Consider the following 24,310-nt stretch of genomic DNA (forward strand, 5'->3'; position numbering starts at 1 on the left):
CTGCCCTCTACCAAGTAAGTGCCAGGGTTACAGGTGTGTGCACCGTGCTAGTTCACGTGGTGCTGAAGACTGAGCCCAGTACTTCACTGTACTAGAAGAGGACACTGGAAACTAAGATACATCTCCAGCAAGCCTTGGAGGTGTTTTGTTTTGTCCCCACCCCCCACATTCCCACAATGCTGGGGACTGAATCTGTAGCCTCACACATAGCATCCAAGAGCTCTACCACTATCTGTCCCCAGACAAATTTTAGAAACCAAGTCTCTAGGACAAGAGGGGCCCGTGGCCTCCGTGTGCTAGCTTAGTTTCCTAGCTCAGCCTCCGAACCCCAGCCCTACTTGGTAGCCAGCGTCCACATCATCTCTCCATCTCACCCTGTCCGATACCACTTGTCTTGTCCGACCGACTCAAAGGTCTTCTGTGGCTCGCCCCAGTAGCCCTGCATGACGCAGTAGCCTCGGATGTACAGCTCCCCTGGCGTGTTCAGCTTGGTCAGCTCCCCTGTTGCCATGTTCACAATCTGGGCCTGAGACAGCAGGTCAGTTTCCAGTTTGAGCCTCCCACTCTCTTGCTTTCCTGGGGGGGGGGGGAGCTTTCCTTTCTTTCCCCCCACACTCCCAGAAATGAAGCTGTTGGCTATACTCATTCCAGTCCAGGGAAAGGAACAGGAAGAATAGACCCATCAGCATGAAGAGACCCACACTGGGCCTGAACCATGGGGAGGGTATGTGTGTGTGGAGGGGGTGCCACACGCCTTTTAAATTCCTGCTCTCGCAGTATTTTCATGCAAGAGGGGACAGGGCTGGGTAGTGAGCAGCCTTGAAGGAGGCCTGAGAGTGCCAGGTCAGATGCTGAATTATGAGCCACGTAGAAGGGAAGATCATTGTCTCCCTCACTTCCCACAAGGCAACAAAGAAAGCAAAGATGATGGGATTGCTGTGTCATGTGATCAGGAGAGAGAGAACCCGAAATCTTAGTAGACAATGAGCCCCAGCCAATGTGCCAAGGAAAACTGGGTCTGGCCGCTTCCATGTCTGCACTTCGGGGATGGGAGAAAAAGGTCTCTCCGACAGTGCCCAGTGTGCATCCCAAAGGGGCATAGAAACTCAGTAATATCCGAATAAAGCTACATGATTGGAGCCAGAGGAGTCATAGCTAGAAGTCTGAGACTGGGGAGTGTCCTGGAGCCTTTGAAGCATAAGGGGCCTTCAGGGGACAAACAGCTTGGGAAAAGAAGAGTTTATGCTCAGACAAAAGAGCAAGAGGCAGGGCCCAAGGGAAGTCAGAGCTGTGTAAGGAAAAAAAAAAAAAATCTCTGGTCTGGCTCGTTTTTGAGACTGGTCTAGCTGCCCCAAGACAGACAGTGGGCTTGGCAAAAACACACCTCAGACAGGAAGGGTGGCTGAGGAGAGGTTCAGCTGGCAGCTGCTCAGGGCAGCTGCCCCAGCTCTCCCCCTTCCTTGCTTCAGCCCACAAAGCCGGGCCAGGTCCAGCAAGCCCCCGTTGCTGGGGCCCTCTATATTTGAGTGAGATGTTTGGATGCCTGACGGAAAGCCCCAACTGTCCTCAAGTGGTGTGAGGTGGGCTCTGAGGGCATCGGTCGGGGCTCACCTCCGTATGAGGCATAATTCTGCCCACACTTTCAGCCTTCTGTTCCAGGGTGTCCTCTGGGTAGTTCATGAAGGTCACGGGACTGTTCTCTGTGGTTCCATAAACAACCTAGAGGGGCCAGAAAGACTGCTTGGAGGGAACTGCGTGAGAGGGGAGGGCTGAGATGGCTTACCCTGGGGAGCTGAATAGTGAGATCGGGGTGAGGGGACAGGATCGAGAGGTCAGGATCTGCCAGAAGTGCAGATCTCTTCGGGGGAACAAACTGAAGAACAGAAGCCAGTCTCTGACGGCCAGGGTTCTGTCATTCCCCAGTGGCGCCGGTGGCTTCTGGCATCAGTAGTACCCATACCTCTTTTCTCCCATCTCCAGGTTGATTCAGTTCTATCTTCTCGATTTCAGGCCACAACATCCTCTGTCCCTCTCTTCCTAGCCAAAGGCCCCATAAACTTGATGAGAAAGCCAGCCTGCTTTGCTTGATCTAGCTGGGAGCAGTACAGACCCACAGACAAAACTCTCCTCCAACTTGGGACAATCGCCTAGTCTTAGGATGGGTGCTCCGAAAGTTCTGGAGACTTTCCTATGCATTTATTTTCATTAAAACAAATATATAGCCTGAGTAGAATTTAAAAGGCCTATGGCACCTCCAGTGGTAAGAACATCCTGTGCAACAGAAAAACTAGCAGCCAGCCTAAATACCATCAAAGAATATTCTAGGCCAAGAATGACCCACACACCCTGTATTCTAGAGGCAAGGGGTCAGAGGGGCTTAGGGAAGAACAGGCCTGGAGACCAAACTCCATAACTATGCATTGGGTGTCTTGAGGTCTAGATACTTTATACTTTAGCAGGTCTCTGTTGGTGGCCTCCATTCCTGTGTATCAGGTGGTGTGGTTCTGGCACAGTTGGGGTACGGTTCCTCTACCACCTCCCAAAACAGACAGCACCTCTTGCCAGGTAATCCAGAGCTCGCCCTGGGCCAAAACTATAACCTGCCTGCTCACCCAGCCTTCCCCACAGGACTCCAGACAGTGTGGCTGGCAAGTGAACAGAAGCGGGTTCCACTAGGGCGGGGCTGCCCACAACCCAGCATCTGGCCCAGGTTTGTCGGCCAGCGTCCCACCTCCCACCAGCTCATACAGTCCTGGGGTCATTGCCCAGGTCTGGCCTCTGCCAAGTACACATTGGCGCCACTAGGCCGCCACTATGTGACCCCCTTAGGGGTGGGTCCTAACCACGGGGGAGGGGAGGATCCAGAAATGGGGATATTTGGGGTGATTAAGGAGGGGAATGTGCAACCGTGCTTGTTCAGTGGCCTGTGGTTCACTCCGCACACACACACCAATTCCCACTTTTCTGTTTAGCCTTCAGCCCTAGAAAAGGGGACCGGTGAGTGCAAAGGACAGACTAGGAAGCCCAGAACTAAGAGAGAGGGGTCACGGGAAAGCCCACAACCCGGGCTCCTACAGGCCTGGTGACACGGAGAAGGGGCAGAGGCAAGCGCACCATTGTCAACCAGCATCATTGACCAGCATCATCTCCTCGGGGTGAACTGAGGAGGGTCTACCCAGAAGCGGGAGCCCAATCCACAGAGGTGCTCTCACGCTTCGCCTGCAGGGCACAACAGCCCCATCCATTAAAGCACCGCTGGCTGGCTGGCAGACCGCGGCGAGACGCATCCGGCTGTCGGGCCCCACTTCCTCCCTCCCTGAGTCCAGGGTGACCTGTCTGCCAAGGCTATATGGGGGAGGGGGGACGTAGAGTCTCAAACTTGAGCAAATAAATAAGTTCTGGGAACGCCTCCCTCTGCCCAGTGGAAATTCAGAGGTCCTCAACACATCTATTGCCCCACCAAAAGTGTGGGGGTCCAGGTACAGGAGGATAGGGAGAGGTGAAGCATAGAGTTTGCGAGCAGAAAGCAAGGGGCTGGGGCCCAGGGAAAGGGTCCCCAACACTAGGCATGATCTCCTGCTGTGGAAAGAGCCCCTAGCCATCGAGGACAGGGGGCGCATTTCTGGGCGGGAGGGGGTTAAATCAGTGGCTTCGATGCTCCACGTAGTAGCTGGCTCCGCTGCCAGCTGCGGTCAGGGCTGCCCTATAAATGGGCCGAGAGACCCAAGAATCTAGGACTTGCCGCTGCCAGCGCCCCACCGCCGCAGACCCCAGCCCTGACTCCAGGCGTCCCCGGCCATGGCCGGCATGCTCTTACTCAGTCTGAGCTTCTTGGCCATCCTCCTGCCGGCGCTGGCCGCCTGCCCCCAGAACTGCCACTGCCATGGCGACCTGCAGCATGTCATCTGTGACAAGGTGGGGCTGCAGAAGATCCCCAAGGTGTCAGAGACAACCAAACTGCTCAACCTCCAGCGAAACAACTTCCCAGTGCTGGCTGCCAACTCGTTTCGGACCATGCCGAACCTGGTCTCGCTGCACCTGCAACATTGCAACATCCGCGAGGTGGCCGCTGGTGCCTTCCGAGGCCTGAAACAGCTCATCTACCTGTACCTGTCCCATAATGACATCCGGGTGCTGCGAGCTGGAGCCTTCGATGACCTGACTGAACTCACTTACCTCTATCTAGACCACAACAAGGTTTCGGAGCTGCCCCGGGGGCTGATCTCCCCTCTGGTCAACCTCTTCATCTTGCAGCTCAACAATAACAAAATCCGAGAGCTGCGAGCTGGAGCCTTCCAGGGTGCCAAGGACCTGCGTTGGCTCTACCTGTCGGAAAACGCCCTCAGTTCCCTGCAGCCTGGAGCCCTGGATGATGTGGAGAACCTCGCCAAGTTCCACCTGGACAAGAACCAGCTGTCTAGCTATCCCTCGGCTGCCCTGAGCAAACTTCGGGTGGTGGAGGAGCTGAAGCTGTCCCACAACCCTCTGAAGAGCATCCCAGACAATGCCTTCCAGTCCTTCGGCAGATACCTGGAGACCCTCTGGCTAGACAACACCAACCTGGAGAAGGTGAGTGCCCTGGCTACAGAGTTCTCCTGGCTCTGCTGGGAGGCCAGCCTACTCTCTCCTCCTGGACTCCTTGCAACCCCCCCCCCCACCTTATTATCACCAAAGCAAGGAGCCCTGCCACCTCTCTCTCAGACTTTGACACATCACCCCCCGACACACACACTCCCATCCCTCTCTCCCTCACCTGGTCACTATGCTTCTCAGTAATGCTCTCTCGGGACTCCTCCTTATAAGAGATGGGCTGTTCTGGTCTCACAAATGGCCTCTGGGGAGGCGTCTGCCCCCAAATCCCACACTGAGCAGCAGGCATCTCTTCTGGCCAGCTCTCCACCCCTCCTCTGCCGTTTTCCCAGTCTCCTCTAAGCCTGCCATCCCATAAAGGAAGGTTTGTCTACTGAGGCACCTTACAGAGAGGCTGAGTGACTCAGACTCACAAAGAGTCCCTGTTTCTGGTGGGGCTGGCCAGTGTGCTAAGGTAAAATGAGGGGCTGGAGGATGAGTGGGGGGATGCCTTTACGGGACTTCTTCCATACCCCCAGAGATCCTGATGGATGCCACATCCCCTCTGTGGGTCCAAACACACCCAATTTTACTGCAACCCATTTCAACTGAGTAGGAAAATAGACCAAAGGCTCCACCAAGGTGCAGGCTTAGTGCTCATGGGGCCCGTGAAGAAACACATGTGATCCTCGGCGCACCCCCCAAAGTGTCTCCTCACAGAATAGACTAACTGTCTCACTGTCCCACAGACAGTGTGTTGACTTTTGTCTTCCCTGGTCATTAGACCTCTGTTCCCTTCTCATCCCCCCCTGGGATGATCAGTCTAGCCAGGTGGGGCTATGTAGGAGCAAACTCCTTTTCTTGGAACTAGAAAATCACCCCCTTGGCACACAGTTTCAGCCAGGAGGTTTGGGTAGGGACCAGAACAAGGTAGAGGACAGTTTTGTTACTAGAGAATGTCACATCTCAACCTGGGCTGTGAGAGAGGTCACAGACAGGGAACTCAGGGCAGAAGCTAACCTGAGCAGAGGTCAACCTTGTCTGGGTAGATAGAGCCTTCTGTTTGGGTGGGTCTTCTTCATCCTGGCCTCACTCTAGCTGAAGGCAGACCACCCTAGTGCCAGAGGGGTGGGCAGTAGAATAATTTGAAATGGGGATCCCAGACAGGAACTGTGGCACCAGGGCTCAGATGAGGGCGCCAATACATTTCCTCTGGAGCCATCCATCCTGGCCAAAGTCCCCACCAAGGTGGCTCCACAAATAGCATCTGGCAGAGGGCAAAGGAGCAATGAGGACAGTACTGGGGGAAATCCTGGGACCCTGGGGATGTGGGGAGCCTGGGCTCACTGCCCATCCCACCAAACACTAACCAGGTTCACTGTGTGCCAGCCTGGGCTCTCCGAGCCAAGCTCTGGCTGCTCCCCAGACCCAGTGTTTGTGCAGGGAGGGTGCTGCCTTGGGAGGTGGGGGGCAGGGCGTGGCCCTACAGCTACTGTTTACTGGCTAGGTGATCCTGGCCAAAGGCCTGAACATTTTCCATTTACATATTGGAAAGGACACCTTCCATCTCCAAAGGGTGTTATGGATTACATCATCTAGACAACTTGGTCATTCTTCTTGGAAAATCGCAGTCCTCAACAGGCTGCTTGTGTCCAGGCCTCCGGCCTCTGAGAAAAGAGAGCCTGGACTGGAGGTGAGACTCTCTCACCCTTGCCTTCCATACCTCCCAGATCTCAGATGGTGCCTTCCTGGGTGTGACCACACTGAAACACGTCCATCTGGAGAACAATCGCCTAAACCAATTGCCCTCTACCTTCCCCTTCGATAACCTGGAGACCCTCACTCTCACCAACAACCCATGGAAATGCACCTGCCAGCTCCGTGGCCTTCGGCGGTGAGCATAGTCCTCCTCCACATATCCCCCGTTTCTCCTTCGCATGAAGGCCCTGTGGTAGGACAGCCTGGACACACATCCTAGTTGGCTACCTAGTGGGTCTGGGGCCGATGGGCTCAGTTTTCTCACTTGTCAAAGTTCCAGATTTTTCTAGGGCTAAGTCCTGGCCACGGTCCCTTCCCCAACCATCCCCGCCCAGCTTCCCCAAGTCCAACAACTCTCTGTCACTGCAGGTGGCTGGAAGCCAAGACTTCTCGACCAGATGCCACCTGCTCCTCACCAGCCAAGTTCAAGGGTCAGCGGATTCGTGACACAGACGCCCTCCGCAGCTGCAAATCCCCCACCAAGAGGTCCAAGAAAGCCGGCCGCCATTAAACAGGTGGGGGCCGGGCAGGGAGGCCACCGTCTGCCTTTGGAGATTCTAGCCAGGGTGCTGCTGTCTCCCATGATGCCATCTCTGGAGGGGTGATCAGACCCTCTGCCTTATAAGAAAAGGAGGGGAGAACTGTGTCTCCCCCTTCAGGGGCTTGGCTTAGGGTTTCCACCATTCTCTCTGATGCCATCTGGGTGACTGAAGACCTAACAGCCATCCTTCCTTCACTGCAGGTCCCGTCTCAGCCAGTCCTGGTGACTGTCTTCTGCTGGAGTGACTACTGACTCCCCCTCCCCCATCCACACCTTCTCCCACAGCCTCTGCCGCCGATGCACAGAGCTGCCCACACCTAGACACATCCTGGCAGGGAGCACTGGACTCTGTTACCATCCAGCTCCACCTACTGGGGTCCAAGGGAAGACACAGAGCCTCTCCCCAGGCACTGTGCATGGCTCCTCTCAGGGAAGTCAGTGCAGATCTCCCTACCCTGCGTCTATCAGAACCAAAATGCAGTGGTCACTGGGATGGCCACACCCTAAAACCACCTTCCCCAGTTCCTTCCTCCCCTGCCATTTGGAAACAAACATCAGGCCCTTGTCCCACCCTCATTGCCAGGGGATTTCAAGCCCATGTCCCCAGTCCCTGCCTGCCAGGACGTGCTAACAGGATACAGTGCTTGGCTGCACCTCCTCCCATGCTGCATTTCTGCCCCAGATTTCTATAAACATAATTTTATGTGTGTATAACATTCACTCCCCTCTCACTTTTCCCTACACCTCACCAGGCGTTAGTTAATAAGCTCACAGTTTTGCCTCACCTCTGCTCCAGGAAGCGGAGAACAACCCGGAGGTTCACCTTGGGGCTTCTGGTCTGGCTTGTCAGTCCCTACTCACTACAGGCCTGGCCTACTCCAGACATACCCAGGCTCTGACAACCACTCACCACCAGTTCCTTCATGTTCATCTTGTTGATGATGGCTCGGACCAACTCCGGGGGTGCTGGGGAGCCAGCAATCACACCTGAATCAGGAAGAGAGGATGATGGGATTGGTGGTGTAGGCCTGTAATACCAGCTACTTGGGAGGCTGAGGCAGGAGAATTGCAAGTTCAAAGTCTGACTGGGATACAGAGTGAGTTCAAGGCCAGCTCGGGCAGCTTCGTGAGATCTTGTCTCAAAAACACTCAGTAAAGGGCTGGGGATACAGTTCTGTTACAGAACACTTGCCCGGCATGCAGGAGGCCCCTGGTTCAAATCAATCCTCAGTATCACAGAAAAATAAGAGAAGCTAACACATGTCCCCATTCTTTAGTCCACTAGACCCCTTTTACCTACGGCTCACCACATAAAAGCTGAGGTTGGCCCAGATCCAGGGACACTTGGGAATTACCTACCTCTCGGCTGTCTTTCTATGGTGTCCCTTTCTGCCTTCTACATAAGAAACCGGCTTCACCAGCGTCAGGGAAGCTGACCTGCCTCAAGCCTTGGTTCCTCTGACCACACTGCACCTCACCTCCACGTATAGATGAGAAGTCATAACTGGAGAAGTCCGGCTGATTCAGAATATCCACAAACATTGTGGGGGTGCCATACAGGAGGGTGCCTCTGCACAAAGGAAGGTCTCAAGATTAGGTTTAGAAGTGAGAGGGGACCCCCTTCCCTCCCCGCCATGAACTCTCAGTGAACAGGAAGAAGCTCAAAGTGGGACCTGGTCCTCTAGCCCCACCCCCCATCCCAGGTCTCCTGGCTGAAGGAAGGAAGGATCTCAGAAAGGGGTCCAGGAGTGAGGATTTGGAGGGTCTCATTAGCCCACAGGAGGCTCATCCACCAATGCCCACTTCTCTTTGCTGATGGCTTCTAGCGCCTTCTTGCCGTTGAAGCTCGGAGAAGACAGAAGGAGAGTGACACCATACATCATAGACACCATGGTGCCCCCCACGGAGCCCAGGCAGTGGTACAGGGGGCTGGGCAGGACCAACCTCAACTCTTCTGCAGTCTGGAGATGAAGACAGGAGGCTGGGTCTATCATGGAGTCGGTTCTTCCAGCCAGCAGGGGGAGCCCGGCAAGCTGTCCCACTCTGCCCCGCTGCGCTTGCTCCCTGTAGCCTATATAAACCTCACCAGGGCCCATCCCAATCTTAAACCTCACCAGGGCCCATGCCAATCATCTCACCTTCGTGTGTATCTTTAGCCGCTGGCCTATCAGGTTGGAGTTGTTTACAATGTTGTGGTGGGAAAGAGTGGCCCCCTTGGGGCTGCCAGTAGTCCCCTAAGAAGATAAGCAAGTGACAGCTTGGCCTTTTTGTCAATGTTCCCGTCCCATATGTGACCACCGCTCCGAGGAGCTGGGGGCTAAGAGTCGTAAGAGTGGAGAGGATATGGTTGTCCTGAATCCATCCCCTCCTCTGACCGTGCAGGTCCCGAAGCTAGGGTACAGGAATGCAAAAGAGAATACAACATGGCTGTCTTTGTCCAGTTTACATGTCATATAAGGTGGCTCAGAGGATCTGCCACTAACTAGCTCCATGGGTTTGGAGAAATTCCCTCTCTGAGCCTCATTCCCCTTGATAGGCTCCATGAGCTCCACCTCTCCGAGCCCTGGTGACTCCGGTAAATCTGCTCTGGGCTGGAAGCAACAGGACCCAGAAGGGGCATGTAACAAAAACACCAGTTGATGATTTTATGAGGCAGAGAGGAGGGCTGGAGGCCAGAATCAGGAGAGAGTGTTGCTCTCCTGACCTTCTCTCCCATCTCGCCATCCCACATGGGCAAGGCACAGGGTTCCTCTAGGCTTGGGACTGGAGACCGCTGTCCTACCGAGGTAAACTGGATGTTGATGGGGTCGTAACAGGACAAGAATTGCTGGTGGTACCGCAGCTGGGCCAGATTCTGCTCCTTGCTACCGACTGCCACCACGTCATCCAGCAGCAGGGTCCCTGGCAAAGGGGTATCCACTGAGATGACTGTGGTCAGATCTGGGAGCCTGGGAGACAGAGAGGCATGTGGCTAGAAGACGGCCCAGGAAGACATCAGCTCCAACCTTGAGTAGGAAGTAGGAGTCTGAGAGGTCACTTGATATCCCACAAACTCAGGACATACCCACCTCTCACTCTTCAGGGCCCCTGGTTGGGCCCTATCTAGCTCAGGACAGATCTGCTTCAGAATGTTGTAATATTGCTGGGTTTTGAATTGCTCAGGGAACACAATGGCTTTGCAGCCTACCTATGGGAGAAGAAGTCCCCCTACCTGTGATCAGCAGGAAGCCCAGACTTAGGGGCTATCAGTAATGTCTTATCTCTTTCTCCTATACCTGAATAGCTATCCAGACATTACCCATGTAGCAACACACACACAGCCTCCAATGCATTAAGGTGCACTCTACTCTAAAACACACAAATACACACACACACACACACACACACACACACACAAAAAAAAAAAAAAAAAAAAAACCCTGACACACACACCCCACCCCTAAAACCCACATCAGCCTTATGGCTGATCCATACCCACTCTGTGGAGCCAAGACTTCCTCCCAACCATACGAAGCCTGAGGAGAGGACACTCTGTAATGTTATCCACTGAGCATGTCCTTTCTCATCCCATCGGCCTCTATAAAACATCATGAGAAACTCCCCTCCCCACCAGGGGCAAGTGGTACCTTTCTTAGGACATACTCCAGTTCTGAGGCCTGGTAGGCTGGGTTCACAGACACCTGGGGGAACAGAGAGTATATGTCAGTTTCCTGGGCAGATGTTCCACTCTCTCACTGCTCCTGTCAGAAAGGGCAAGGCAGCATCTTACTCTGCCAGGGCTCTTTGGAGAACCTTGGGTAAAAGCACTACCAAGCCGGAAGCCAGACAGACACGGGTTTGGTTCTGTGTCTAAGAGGCTCCCCCTGAGTATCCCTCCACATACCCAGTAGTGCCAGGTAAACCCCTTCTCACCAGGATGATGCCTGCCTGGGCAGTGGCCAACTGAATAAGCACCCATGCATAGGAATTGGGCCCCCACATGCCCAGCCGGTCACCCCTGCGGAGGCCAATGCTCAGGAGACCAGAAGCAGCTTTGTCCACCTGGTATGAACAGATGGGGAAAACAGGTGAGGTAGGGGCAAGCAGGAAGGACCCCTGACTCCTACTCTCTCTCTCTTAGCCCAGGAGTCACTAGGAACAAACAGATTGCCAGGCCTCAGCGGACTCAACACAGTGAAGGTAAGGAGTCAACAGCAAACAAATATTTCAGGAACCACTGGGTCAAGAAACAGCTAGATCACTTCTGCCTCTGTCTCCTAATGCCACAGTAGGAGTTCCCAGCACACTGCATGCGCCCACTCTCAGGAACACTCCATTCAACTGTAACAGCTAGGGACCAGCGGCTGCTCTTGGAAGGTTCAAGGTCATTACTTACCTCCTCCTTGAGCTGTGCAAAGTTCAGCCTGATGTTTTCATGGAGGATAACCAAAGCCTCTCTGTTGGGGAACTTCTGTGCTGTGGCATCCAGGCACTCACCCACAGTCATGTAGACGAGATGGGAGTTGGTGTGGCCCTGAATGTAACTGAGGCCTCCAATGGGCAAGGGATTGGTGCAATTCACCATTCCAGAGCTGTGGAGAGAGGAGCCATGGACTGGACTGGTGCTAGGCTGGGTCTCCGTGGCACCAACACTCTGGCACACCTAGCTAATTAGCAACCCAGTTGTTTACGATATGTTGGTATATTGAGGACCAATAGGTTTTCTCTAGAGCTTTTTTTTTTTTTTTTTTTTTTTTTTTTTTAAATAAGGTCTAATGTATCCCAGGCTGGCCTCAAATTCACTATGATTTAGCAGAGGATAACCTTGAACCTCTGCCTCCACCTCCTGTGTGCTGGGTTACAGGCATGCACTAGCACATCCAGTTTCATTCTCTGCTGGACACTGAACTACATCCTCAAGCGCTCTCCAGATCTTGTATACTTAACTGTCCTCACTGGCTCTCTTTTCCTAACCTCAAGCCTAACTTGCAAGCAGCAGGATGGGGACAAGGCTATCTTCAGCTGGGGCAAGAGCCTCCTGCACCTTCCTGGAAATGATGAGGTGACCAGGGGTGCCTGGGGAACCTGATGCAAAGACAGGCAGATATCACGAAACGCTATGGCGCCTGCATCCCCAGCTCCTGCCTCCTGGAGGGTGATAGTCACTGTGGTTCTTCCTGGGGAACCCTTGATGCTCATGGTGGGACCCAGAACTAGGAACCGATTGATGCCTTGGGTTTCTTGGCTCTTCAATGGGCCAGTTTATCTCTTCTGGGTCAGAAGTTCAAAGAGAATAGGCGAGGGGTTTAAGAACCAGGTAATGGCACCAGGAAAGACGGCTGAAAGGTCTGAGTAAAGGGCTGTGTGCCCAGAAAAGAAGAGTCCCACACTCCCCAGGCAGTGCCTCCAGGCTTCCACTTTCAGATGCTGTGGCAAAGCTGAGGTTATTGTATCCGGCAAAGGGTAGCAGCACTTGGACCCCACGGTGACCCCAAGCACCACAGGGCAACGGGCAAAGAGGAGCTGGTGCCCCAGTAAAGATGTCCTACGTCAGCCAAGACAGACTGTCCCTGGAACAGAGACTCCATCTCCTTCCATCACCCTCAGGAAACAGGTTTCTCTGGCACACACCTGTAATCCCAGCACCTGGAAGTCTGCTGAGAGAAGACCGGTCTGAGCTACCTGTGAGTGCCAGGCTAGCCCCAACCATGAAGTCCGGGTGAGAATTACTATCACCCATTCTCAAGGTAAGGAGGAGGCTGATGTGCAAAGATGTCAAGGGTCAAAAAGGATGGGAACAGCTAAGCTGGGGACGGAAACCAGTGCAAGTGTCGCATGTTACTGTCGGGCCTGCTCTGCCCGCCCTTTGCCTTCATCCCAAGTCCGATCATCAGAGAGTATCTAACCTCCATGTTACTTTTTTCCATACTTCGACCAAGCGACACTGGAGGGTAGCGCAGTATTAAGGGGGAGCTAGCAGTTTCTCCCAAGAGTTAAGAGTTCTAGGAACTCAGGGCTGGAGAGAAGGTTCAGCAGTTAAAAGCACCTGGCTGCCCCTTCAGAAGTTCCGGTTCAATTCCCAGAGCCCACAAAGCAGCTCTCAACTGTCTGTATCTCCAGTTCCAGGGTGTGGTGGTCTGAAAGAAAATGGCCCCCAAAGGGAGAGGCATGATTAGGGCATGTGGCCTTGTTGGAGGAAGTGTGCCACTGTGGGGGAGGGTTTTGAGGACTCCTATCCTTAAACTATGCTCAGTGTTCAGGTCACTTCCTGTTTTCTGTGGATCAAGATGTAGAACTCTCAGCTCCTTCTCCAGCACCATGTCTGCCTATACGCTACCTTGCCTCCATGCTACCATGTCCCACCATGATAATAGTGTACTGAACCTCTGAACTGTAAGCGAGTCACCCCAATTAAATGTTTTCCTAAGGGTTGCTGTGGTCATGGTGTTGTTCACAGCAGTAGAAACCCTAAGACACGCCCTCTTCTAGCCTCCACAGGCATTGCATACATGTGGTCCGTAGATATACAAGCAAGCAAAAACACACAAAACTTAAGAATCAAAACATAAAATAATAAATAAAATGTTTTTTTTTTTTAAAAAGAGTTATAGAAACTCATACCAGTATAATTTGCTCATAAACATAGGAACCACCCCAGCCATTTAGTCACTTCAAAGGCCTGAGCATTTTACTTCTCTGCACACACCCTGAACACCTGGGCCAAAGGGGAGCTGCTACATTCGAGTTTCTTAATGCGGAAAGAGCTGGAGAAGGGCCAGCAAAGCCGATCAGTCTCTCTCCAAAACTAAAGTAACTATGCAGCTTCAATTGGGGATTGCAAAACCCAAAGCCCTCTGTGGCCAGGCCTGATGCCAGGCAAGTTCTGTGAGGGAACAAGAGACAAAGCCCAACCTCACCAAAAGGTGCCCTTAGAGAGTCCAGATCTGTTTTCCTAAGAGAAGCTGAGAACAAGGAAGTTAAAGAAAAAACAACACTCTCTTCATGTCTCCATGTTGGTAATACATGTATTCATGTGCAGCCCAAGTATCTAGACCCTACAAAACACCCCAGCAAACAACCCACTGAACATGGACAAAGGGCCTAGGGCCGCAGCTTAGTGGAAGACCATTTTCCTGAGGTACGTGAGGCCCTGGGCTCAATTCTCAACACTGAATAAAAGAAAAAACAAAAACAAAAAAGCAGCTGCATACACTTCTTTCCAATAAATATACAACATGCAAATTAAAACTACTACACTCTCTGAGGGGCTTTGGAGATAATCCAGTCAGGAAACTGTTTACTACACAAGCGTGAAGACCCCAGTTCGATCCTTAGAACCTATGTAAAAAGCTGGGTGCTCCAGTGGGGGCCCACGACTTTAATCCCAGCACTTGAGAGGCAGAGGAAAGAGGATCTCTATGAGTTCAAGGCCAGCCTGGTCTTCAGAGTGAGTTCAAGGAAAGCCAGAGCTGTTACACAGAGAAACTCTGTTTTGGAAAAAAAAAAAAAAAAAAACCCAAGCAAAAAGCAGAGCTCCATGGTATATACTTGTAATCCTAACCCTGAGGAGGTAGAGACAAGACAATTTGTTGTTGTTGTTGTTGTTGTTTTGTTTTTTGTTTTTTGTTTTTTTCTGAGACAGGGTTTCTCTGTGTAGTTTTGGAGCCTGTCCTGGCTCTTGCTCTATAGACCAGGCTGGCCTCGAACTCACAGAGATCTGCCTGGTTCTGCCTCCTGAGTGCTGGGATTAAAGGTGTGGGCCACCACCGCGGAGCAACTAAACGATTCTTAGGTTCACTGGGCAGCCAGAGAGCAGCAAGCCAATGAAAGCCTGACTTCAAAACCAAAGCTGACAGAGCTGAGGAGGAATGATACCGGAGGTCATCTGGCCTCCACATACATGCTCATGCACACACCTCCAGCACAAAAATGTGCATCCTTGCACATATGAATGTGTGTGTGTGTGTGTACATACACAATTATTATGAGGTATGATTCATTTTTACTGAGAAAGTAGAAGGTTTAAAACAAATAAACAAACAAACAAAAACAACAAAACAACCAGGGTTGGAGAGATGGCTGAGAGGTTAAGAGCACTGGCTGTTCTTCCAGAGGTCCTGAGTTCAATTCCCAGCAACCACATGGTGGCTCACAACCATCTACAATGAGAGATCTGGTGCCCTCTTCTGGCCTGCAAGCTGAACACTCAGTGTATACATAATAAATAAATAAACCTTAAAAACAAAAACAAAACAAAACAAAACAAAACCCTGAGTAAGTGATCCAAAGTGTCATGATGATGTGCAGAAACTGGAACCCTCGTCCATTGCTGATGAGAGTGTGAAAAGGCTCCACTGTGGGAAATAGAGGGCAGTTCTCCCGCAAGTGAAACAGAGACTCACCACATGACCTAACCACTGTAGGAATATAGCACCCCAAAGACTCAAAACAAGTGGTCACACTGCTCAGTAAAAATGGCGGGAGACTGGAACAGCTCTGCCGACAAAGTCCTTGTCACACAGAAATGAGGACCTGGACTTGGGTCCTCAGCACCCAGGTGAAAAGCTGGCACTGTAGCTGATGTCGACTCAGCACTGGGGGACAGGAGTCAGCCAGGCCACCCAAAGCTGCCATGAGCCTCACATTCGGTGAGAGAGAGAGGAGAAGGCTCAGCCTCTTGCTGCTCAACCAGTAACCTGGATCCCTGGAGTTCGCATGGAGAAGAGAACTGACTCCCACAAGCTGTGTCCTCTCTCTCTCTCTCTCTCACACACACACACACACACACACACACACACACACCATGAATAAACAAGATGGAAAGGATTTAAGGCACTCAAACTGACCTCTGTCCTCCCTCGACATGCATGTACACCACCACACCCCACCCCACCCCACCCCACACCCCCACAACAAATTACAGGAGATCTGGCAAATGAGACTAAAAACCAAAACGAAGTCAATCTGTCTAGAGCCTCCAGCTATCAAATAAAACTCAACTATTTACCTGAAAAATTAAAAAGCCAGAAAAATGAGATAACAGCTTTATTTCCTACACAGGTCTGTTTGAGTGTGCATGCCCCCTCTGACTTAATGAACACACACACACACACACACACACACACACACACACACACACACACACTGGGTGACCTTTGGGACAGGCGTGGAATTCTGTAGTAGAGAGCTTTCATGCATAAGGCTTTGGGGGTGGAGGTGGGGTAACGTCAAGTAACCGGGTGTTAACTGATCAGTTCTTTTCCATAGCTCTGCCTCTGTCCAACTTTACAAGGAAAGCCGATTTAAAATGCACACTGTGCTCTTGTTCTTTGTTTTTACTTTGGTTAGTGCTCCCTCTGTTTACACAGCCTGTCTCCTTTACACAGCCTGCCACTCTACTCAGTTTTATGCTGTTCTAGACACAAAAACAAGTTGTTGAGATGGTTCAGGGATGAGGCTAAGGCTGTGGCTCTGTGGGTAGAGTACTTGCCTAACATGCATAAAGCCCAGGGTTTGCTCACCAGAAGTCACCGAAACAAGATCTGGTGGCTGTAGAGGACCATCCTAGTCAGGGTCATCCTAGGCTAAACTGGGAGTTTGAGGCCAGCCTGGACTTCATGAGATCCTGTCTCATTTATTAAAAAAGAAAAAGAAGGAGGAGGAGGAGAAGGAAGAAGAGGAAAAGGAGGAGGAGGAGGAGAGGGAGGGGGGAAGGTGAGAGGGAGAAGAAGGAGGAGGAAAAGGAAGAGGAGGAGAAGAGGAGGAGGAAGAAAGTTTGGCAAGAGGCATGGGAGTATAGTTTGTCAGTACAGCACTCACCTAGCATGTGCAAGGCCTTGTACAGGAAGGAAGGGAGGGAGGGAGAGAGGGGAGGAAGGAGGGAAGGAGGAAGGAGGGAGGGAGGGGAAGAGGGAGGGAGGGAGGGAAGGAAGAAAGGAGGGAAGGAGGAAGGAGGGAAGGAAGGAGAGGGAGGGAGGGAAAGAGTCAGAGCTTGAAGGAATTTCCCTGCTCTGAGATCTTGGAGGAATGCTCTTGGAGCTTGGCCCAAACAGGACTGCCATGTCTGGGCAAGATGTAGGTCAACCTGGCTGGGGTCTGAACATGGGACATGTGGGCCCAGACTCCATGATGTGGTGCATGCCTTCAGGAAAGATACAGCTAGCCCTCTGTGTCCTTGGTTTCTTCACTGAAGAACCAACCAACCACAGACAGAAAACACTTGAAAAGGCTGGAAATGATGATGCATGCCTGGAATCCTAGCACTTGGGAGGAAGCTGAGGCAGGAGGATTGTTGTGAATTCAGTGCCAGCCTGGCCTACATAGTGAAACCCTTTCTCAAACAAACAAACAAAAAATCAGCTCTTCAAAAAAGTATTTGAGCCGGGCGGTGGTGGCACACACCTTTAATCCCAACACTTGGGAGACAGAGGCAGGCAGATCTTTGTGAGTTCAAGGCCAGACTGGTCTACAAAGCAAGTTCCAGGAAAAGCACAAAGCTATACAGAGAAACCCTGTCTTGGAAAAAAAAAAAAAAAAAAAGCTGGAGAGATGTCTCAATGGCTAAGAGCACTGACTGCTCTTCCACAGTTCCCGGGTTCAATTCCCAGCCTTGACACAATGGCTGACAACTGTCTGTCTGTAACTCCAGTCCAAGGCATCTAATACTTTCTTCTGGCCTCTGATAATGCAGACATACATGCAGGCAAAATATCTAAACACATAAAATAAAATTAAATAAAAATATAAAAAAAGGAAAAAATACTGATACAGTAAGTATTACAATAATTACATAAGGCCCGGCTGTGGCTTATTGCAGAGCACTTGCCTGACCTTCATAAAGTCCACAGTTAGCTCCCCAGAACCGGAAGGAGGGGAGAGTGCTTGCGAAGTAATCAATTTGCTATGATTTGCTATGTGGATGAAAGGCTTTGGCTGTGGTTAAGGACACAGCCTGTACTGCCTTCTCTGGATGCTATGTTTCCTTAAAGTCCTCTTTAGTGACTCACTGGATTTACCCACTGGCCTCGAGATACACCTAAATTTGAGTTTGACAGGCACCTTGGGACAGAGCTACTAGGCTTGTCAACCCCTTCTCTGAAGATTGACAGCCCAAGCTGAGACAGGACCACACACATCCATGAGCCAGGTTGGAATATTTGTGCCATCTCCAATATGGAAACTGCCCAAATGCCCACCACCAGTAGAAAAAGGTCAAGAGTGAATTGCTGCCGGTAACTTCATAAAGGAAGGACAGGAAAGGACCTAATGCTGGAACCAGATAAGTTGAATGAGCCATAAAAAAAAAAAAAAAAACTAAATAAAAGATATCAGAATCAGGTGTGGTGGCATGTCTTAGTCCTAGTACACAGGAGGTGGAAGGGAGTGAATCGGGCTAGGAAGACTGGGAAAACAAAGGATCATGGGAAGGAAAGAGAACCCTGACATCCAGGAGTATGGCTGAAATCTCTCCCCTGCTGGAAGTTGAGATTTTTCAGCACAATTAACAAAATGTATAGTGTAGATTGCCTACATAGAGAAAATATCCATGTTTTTGTAGAGATATTTGGAATAAAAATGGTAAAGCAACCAGGCGGTGGTGGCTCACGCCTTTAATCCCAGCACTTGGGAGGCAGAGGCAAGGATCTCTGTGACCAGCCTGGGCTACAGAGTGAGTTCCAGGACAGCTTAGGCTACACAGAGAAACCCTATCTCAAAAAGAAGAAGAAGAAGAAGAAGAAGAAGAAGAAGAAGAAGAAGAAGAAGAAGAAGAAGAAGAAGAAGAAGAAGAAGAAGAAGAAGAAGAAGAAAGAAAGAAAGAAAGAAAGAAAGAAAGAAAGAAAGAAAGAAAGAAAGAAAGAAAGAAAGAAAGAAAGAAAGAATGGTAAAGCAGCAGAATCCATGCATGAAACTGCTGTAGACTGCTCTCAAAGATTCTCACAACAAAGTTATTATAAACGTATTAGCAGAAAAATGAGTCTAATTCTCTTTCGATCTAATGGAGTAAGGTGCCATAGACTTTTTTTTTTTTTTTTTTTTTTTTTTTTGTAGCCTATGGAGCCACCTTCTGTGGTCCTCATTTGTCAAAAAGGCTTAAGGAAACAAAGTTCCTCAGAAAACCCTTCAAACAATGTAATTCAGAAGTCACCAAAATCTAGCCGGGTGTGGTGGTGCCTGCCTGCAACCCCAGTACTAAGGAGGTAGAAGCCAGGAGGTCAAGATCATCCTCAACCACACAGCAAATTTGAGGCCAGCCTGGTATACAAGAGACTCTGCCATAAAAAAACCTGTAATGAACATCACTCACTGCCTAGAAAGAGCTACAAGCCAGCCTGGGTTACAAAGTGAGTTCAGGGACAGCCTGGGGTTCATAGTCCAACCTGGACTCAAGAAACAAACAAACAAGAAAAGACTAGGTTTAACTCTGTGGTAAAGCATTGACCTAGCATGTGGACAAAGCCCTAGGTTGATCCCCAGGACCACAAAAATAAACAAATAAATAAGTGTCCACCCAGGCATGGTGAGGTTGTAATTCCAGTTCTCGGAAGGCGAGGCAAGATCAAGAGTCTGAGGCCATCCTGAGCTATACAGCAAGACCCCACCTCAAAACACACAACATTAAAATAAAGGCAAATTAAAATAAAATAAAAAGGGGTGTTGAAGAGATGTCTCAGGGGTTAAGAGTGTTTAATGTTCTTGCAGAGAGGATGGGGTTTGATTTCCCAGAAAGAAAAGGGAGGGAAGGGAGGAAGGGAGGGAGGCAGGGAGGCAGGGAGGCAGGGAGGCAGGGAGGCAGGGAGGCAGTGGCCGGCAGAGTGTAGAGAGTGGTGGGTGGCTCACACCTACAATCTTGTAAGAGGTATTTAGAAGTTGCCTTTGCTAAAAACTATTGACTTCAGCCCACAAGAAAGCCTGGCACCTCTGCCTCCATTTTGCAACTGTCTGACTTTGCAGCCTACAGAAGTGTCTACCTAAAAAGCAGAGATAACTATCTTACCTCTCTTTAAAGTTGAAGGTATAAAGGTATTCATCCTTCTAAATTTGCAGTCACCTACAATTCCAAAAATAACATGGCCTGAAGCAGGACAAACCACAGACAAGAGTTTCCAAGGAAGAGAGGTTACGCTAATGGAGCAGTGTGTGTGTGTGTGTGTGTGTGTGTGTTTGCACATGTGACCTGTGTCCCAAAGACGGCCACATTGACTAAATCTTGTCTCAATTTAGAGTATTGGGGTAGATGGGTGAACATAGCTTTTGTCCTAACAATCCCAATTATTTGGGAGCCCGAGGCAGAAGAGCTGGAAGTTCAAGACCAGCATCTGCACTTGTCCATCCATCCCTTCCTCCCTTCCTCCCTTCCTCCTTCCATCTTTCCCTCTCTCCCTTTCTTGGTATTTCTATGAAATTAAGGATGACTTTAAGCTCCTGTGTGGTCCAGGCTGGTCACAAACTCATGATCCTTCTGCCTCCTCCCAAGCTGTAGGTGTACCAACACACTACACACAGCCTGTGCAATTTAGTGAGACCTGTCTCCAGACAAAATTAAACAGGGCTGGGGAAACTGGGCATGATGGTGCTCTCCAATCAGTACTTGGGAGGCAGAGTCAGGGGATTATCCCAAGTTCAAGTACAGCCTGGTCATCATGGTAAGTTCCAAGACAGATTGAGCTACAGACTCTGTCTTCACCATCCGCCAATTAAAAATAAATAAACAGGGCTGGGGGGTATAACTCAGCTGGTAGAATGCTTTCAAACAGGCACAAAGCCCTGGATACCACAGATACTAAACATGGTTGTGCTTGTCTGTTATCCTAGCACCTCCAGAGCGTGAGGGAGATGGATCGGGAGTTAAAGGCCATCCTTGGCTACACAGTGAGAAGCCAGCCTTGACTATATGATATCCTGTCTCAAAACAAATAAAATGGAACACAAAGCTAAAGAGCCGAGGAAGGAGTGCCAGTATAGCACTGGCTTAGATGTGTAAGGCCTTGGGTGGCCCAGCTTGGTCAGCAATAATCACTTAAAATAAGCATACTCTAGGGCTGTAGAGATGGCAGGATGGGTAAGAGCACTCACCCGGGAGCCCGGCAATCTTAGGTTCAATCCTTCAAACCCACTTAAAGGTATAAGGAGAGAACCACATCCACAAAGTTGTCCCCTGACCGCCACATGTGTGACTTGACACTCAGGTGACCGCCCTCTAAGCAATAATAGTAAATAAATAAAAATTTAAAAGCATACTTTTCTGGGTCTTTAGTATACTTCAATATAAAGTTTTTTTTCAAATCCTGTAGGAGTTGAGCTACCATCGATACAGTTATAACCAGTAAACTAAACAGCAGATTTAAAGACTGTGCAAAACATGTACACACATCAGTAAATAATGCCAGGCAAGCCAGGAAAACGCATCTGTTGGTGCTTTCTAGCTTAAAAACTCCTCTGGAAAAGAAGTCCTTTTGTAGACGTTTTAGGCCTTTGCTTCTGGGGGTTCCAATAAACGAGCCGGAAGTGTATCTGCTCTGTGTAGAGTTCATTATGCGCTGGGACTGCACGCTGCAACCTGTCTCATACTTGGATATGCATTCTGCAGGAACAGGGCTGAGAGCTTATTACAGACTGCTTATTGATAGGATAAGGTTTCCTAGATACCAAGCTTTGGTCCAGAAGGTAAGACTGGAAGAACATTCCCGAGAGAAGTGGTAATCCAGCCAGATGAACAGTTTTACGATGCAATTTCTTTCTTTTTCTTTTTTCTTTTTTCCGAGACAGGGTTTCTCTGTTTAGCTTTGTGCCTTTCCTGGAACTCACTTTGTAGACCAGGCTGGCCTCGAACTCACAGAGATCCGCCTGCCTCTGCCTCCCAAGTACTGGGATTACAGGCATGCGCCACCACCACCCGGCACGATACAATTTCTAAGAAAGTCAATGGAGAGACTTTAATGGCAACTCAAGGAATTAATGATTCCATTTTATGAAAAGTGATAAACAGGAGACTGGGGGTGTAGCTCTGCTGGTAGAGGGCTTGCTGCTCTTGCAAATGGTGGGAGTTTGATTCCCAGCGTTCACATCAGGCAGCTCAGGACTCAGCTCTAGGGGATCTGACACCCTCTTCTGGCCTCTGCAGGCAATCATACACATGCATATACTCACACAGATACACATAAGTCAAAAATAAAATGCAGTAAAATCTTTTTAAAAAGCATTCTCGTGAGCCTGGTGGTGGTGGCATTCGCCTTTAATCCCAGCATTTGGCAGGCCGGTCTCTGTGAGTTTGGGGCCAGCCTGGTCTACAGAATAGACAGAAACCCTGTCTGAGGGAACCAGGGAGCATTCTTGTGGAAGAGTGTTCTGCTCTGGTTCTTACAGCAGCTCAGATGGATGGTAGCTCAGCCTGGACCCTAAATCAGATGTTCTTGCTGACTGTGTATAATTAGTATGGTGGCTCTCATCCTAAAAAGTCTAGAGATGGGACTGCAGCGCAGAACTCAAAACTGTCTTAGAGAGCCTGGGGACAGATAGCTCAGCTGGTGGAATGCTTGCCCAGCATGCATGAAAGCCTGAGTTTCATTTCCTAGTGCTACGTAAACTGGTTGTGGTGGTACACATCTCTAATTCCAGCACTTGGAAGGTAGAGACAGGAAGATCAGAAGTTCAAGATCATCCTTGACTACATATTGGCTCAAGGCCGACTGGGGGTACCCTGTCTCAAAGAGAGAGAGAAGAAGAGAGGGAGAGGGAGAGGGAGAGGGAGGGGGGGGGGAGAGAGAGAGAGAGAGAGAGAGAGAGAGAGAGAGATCTGAGTGTGGTGATGTACACCTTTAGTTCCAGCACTCAGGAAGCAGGTGGATCTCTGAGTTTGAGGCCAGCCTAGTCTATAGAACAAGTTTCAGGACAGCCAGGGATACACAGAGAAACCCTGTCTGGGGGATGGGGGTACGCAGAGGGATGGTTCAGCAGTTAAGGGTATTTACCTACCCTCTTGCACAGAAGACCCAGGTTCAGTTCTCAGCACCCACATGGCAGCTGACAACCATCTGTAACTCCAGTTTCAGGTGATTTGAAGCATTTTTGGCCTCCCCAGGCATATGGTGCACACATACATGTAAGCAAAATGCTCACAAAATAAAAGTAAACAAAACAAAAGCAACAGTAAAAGCACAGGCCTTAAAATGGAGGGTAGAGACCAGCGTGGAGCTTCTGCTTAGCAATTCTAAGGCCTGGGGTTCAACTCCCAGCACTGTACTAGAGGCAGGGGTGTGAAGAAAAAAAAAAAGCCACCACCAGCTCATAAAAAAAAGACACGGAGGGGCTGGAGAGATGGCTCAGTGGTTAAAGGCTAAGCTCACAACCAAAACTATAAAAAAGACAAGGAGATTTACTATTAATTATGAATGCTCAGCCTATAGCTTAGACTTGTCCCACTAGCTCTTAGAACTTCAATTAATCCACTTATATTAATCTATGTTTTGTCTTGTGGCTTTTTTAGCTCTCTTCCATCTTGAACCTCCTGTTTCCTCTCTGTGTCCTCTGGCATCTCTCCTGCACCTAGATTAATCTCCTCCTCTTCTCCCTCTGGCCAGAAATTCACCTAACTTCTTTCTACCTAGCTACTGGCCATTCAGCTCTTTATTAAAGTAATCGGAAGGCTCCTTGACAAAGACACATCTTCACAGTGTACAAAAGGATTATTCCGGGCTGGAGAGATGGCTCAGAGGTTAAGAGCACCAAGTGCTCTTCCAGAGGTCCTGAGTTCAGTTCCCAGCAACCACATGGTGGCTCACAACCATCTGTAATGAGATCTGGCACCCTCTTCTGTATACATTTAAAAAAAAAAAAAAAAAGATTATTCCACAACACTGCCAGGTAGTGGTGGTGGTGATGGTGGTGGCGGCGGCCGCCGCCATGCACACCTTTAATACCAGTGCTCAGAAGGCAGGGGCAAGTGGATCTCTGAATTCCAGTCTGGCCTGATCTACAGAGTGAGTTCCAGGACAGCCAAGGCAACACAGAGAAACCCTGTCTCAAAAAGAAAAAAAACCAAAAAGCCTAAACAAAGCTCCCCCACTAGAAGATTAATAAAAGAATGATTGATGGTGCAGAACAGAGGCAATGGGTGCAGGAGCCGTGATGACTGTGAAATGCACTTTGGCACCCCTCACCAAGGTGCTGTCCTCAGCCCTAGCACTGAGGGCTCCTGGGAATTAGAGAAAGGGGGTGAGCTGCCAATAAAGAAGCACTGAGCTGCATGGGGTGGTGCAGGCCAGTAACTCCAGCAACCAGAAGGCAAGAGGAAGAGGAAGTTTTTGAGGCCATGCCGGGGCTACACAAAGCAACATTGTTTGGAAATAATAGAAGTGGAGACACCAAGATTAAGAGTTCAAGACGACCCTCAACCACACAGCAAGTCTGAGGTCAGCCAATGCTAGCTAGCTAAGACACTGTCTCAAACTACAACAAAGTAACTCT

General features: G+C 50.1%; 2 protein-coding genes across 3 annotated transcripts in view; one reads left to right on the plus strand and one right to left on the minus strand.

The window, feature by feature from the left end:
• The window catches only part of Acsf2 (acyl-CoA synthetase family member 2), a 35,579-nt gene that overhangs the window by 3,092 nt on the left and 8,177 nt on the right, over window positions 1–24,310 (minus strand). For both annotated transcript variants that reach the window (XM_036195711.1, XM_036195710.1), the window contains exons 2-12: window positions 11,244–11,439; window positions 10,781–10,909; window positions 10,495–10,548; window positions 9,937–10,055; window positions 9,651–9,816; window positions 9,007–9,102; window positions 8,672–8,829; window positions 8,347–8,438; window positions 7,779–7,855; window positions 1,612–1,719; window positions 375–526 (exon numbers count right to left, since the gene is read on the minus strand). In XM_036195711.1, coding sequence (XP_036051604.1) covers window positions 375–526; window positions 1,612–1,719; window positions 7,779–7,855; window positions 8,347–8,438; window positions 8,672–8,829; window positions 9,007–9,102; window positions 9,651–9,816; window positions 9,937–10,055; window positions 10,495–10,548; window positions 10,781–10,909; window positions 11,244–11,439 — 1,347 coding nt within the window. The remainder of the gene's footprint in view (window positions 1–374; window positions 527–1,611; window positions 1,720–7,778; window positions 7,856–8,346; window positions 8,439–8,671; window positions 8,830–9,006; window positions 9,103–9,650; window positions 9,817–9,936; window positions 10,056–10,494; window positions 10,549–10,780; window positions 10,910–11,243; window positions 11,440–24,310) is intronic.
• Window positions 3,629–7,588, plus strand: Chad (chondroadherin). The gene is made up of 4 exons (XM_036195712.1): window positions 3,629–4,569; window positions 6,300–6,463; window positions 6,697–6,842; window positions 7,070–7,588. The coding sequence occupies exons 1-3, from the start codon at window positions 3,799–3,801 to the stop codon at window positions 6,836–6,838; spliced, it is 1,077 nt and encodes a 358-aa protein (XP_036051605.1). The 5' UTR covers window positions 3,629–3,798; the 3' UTR covers window positions 6,839–6,842; window positions 7,070–7,588.

The sequence above is a fragment of the Onychomys torridus genome, chromosome 8 (genome assembly GCF_903995425.1).
Source record: "Onychomys torridus chromosome 8, mOncTor1.1, whole genome shotgun sequence".
NCBI classification, from domain to species: domain Eukaryota; kingdom Metazoa; phylum Chordata; class Mammalia; order Rodentia; family Cricetidae; genus Onychomys; species Onychomys torridus.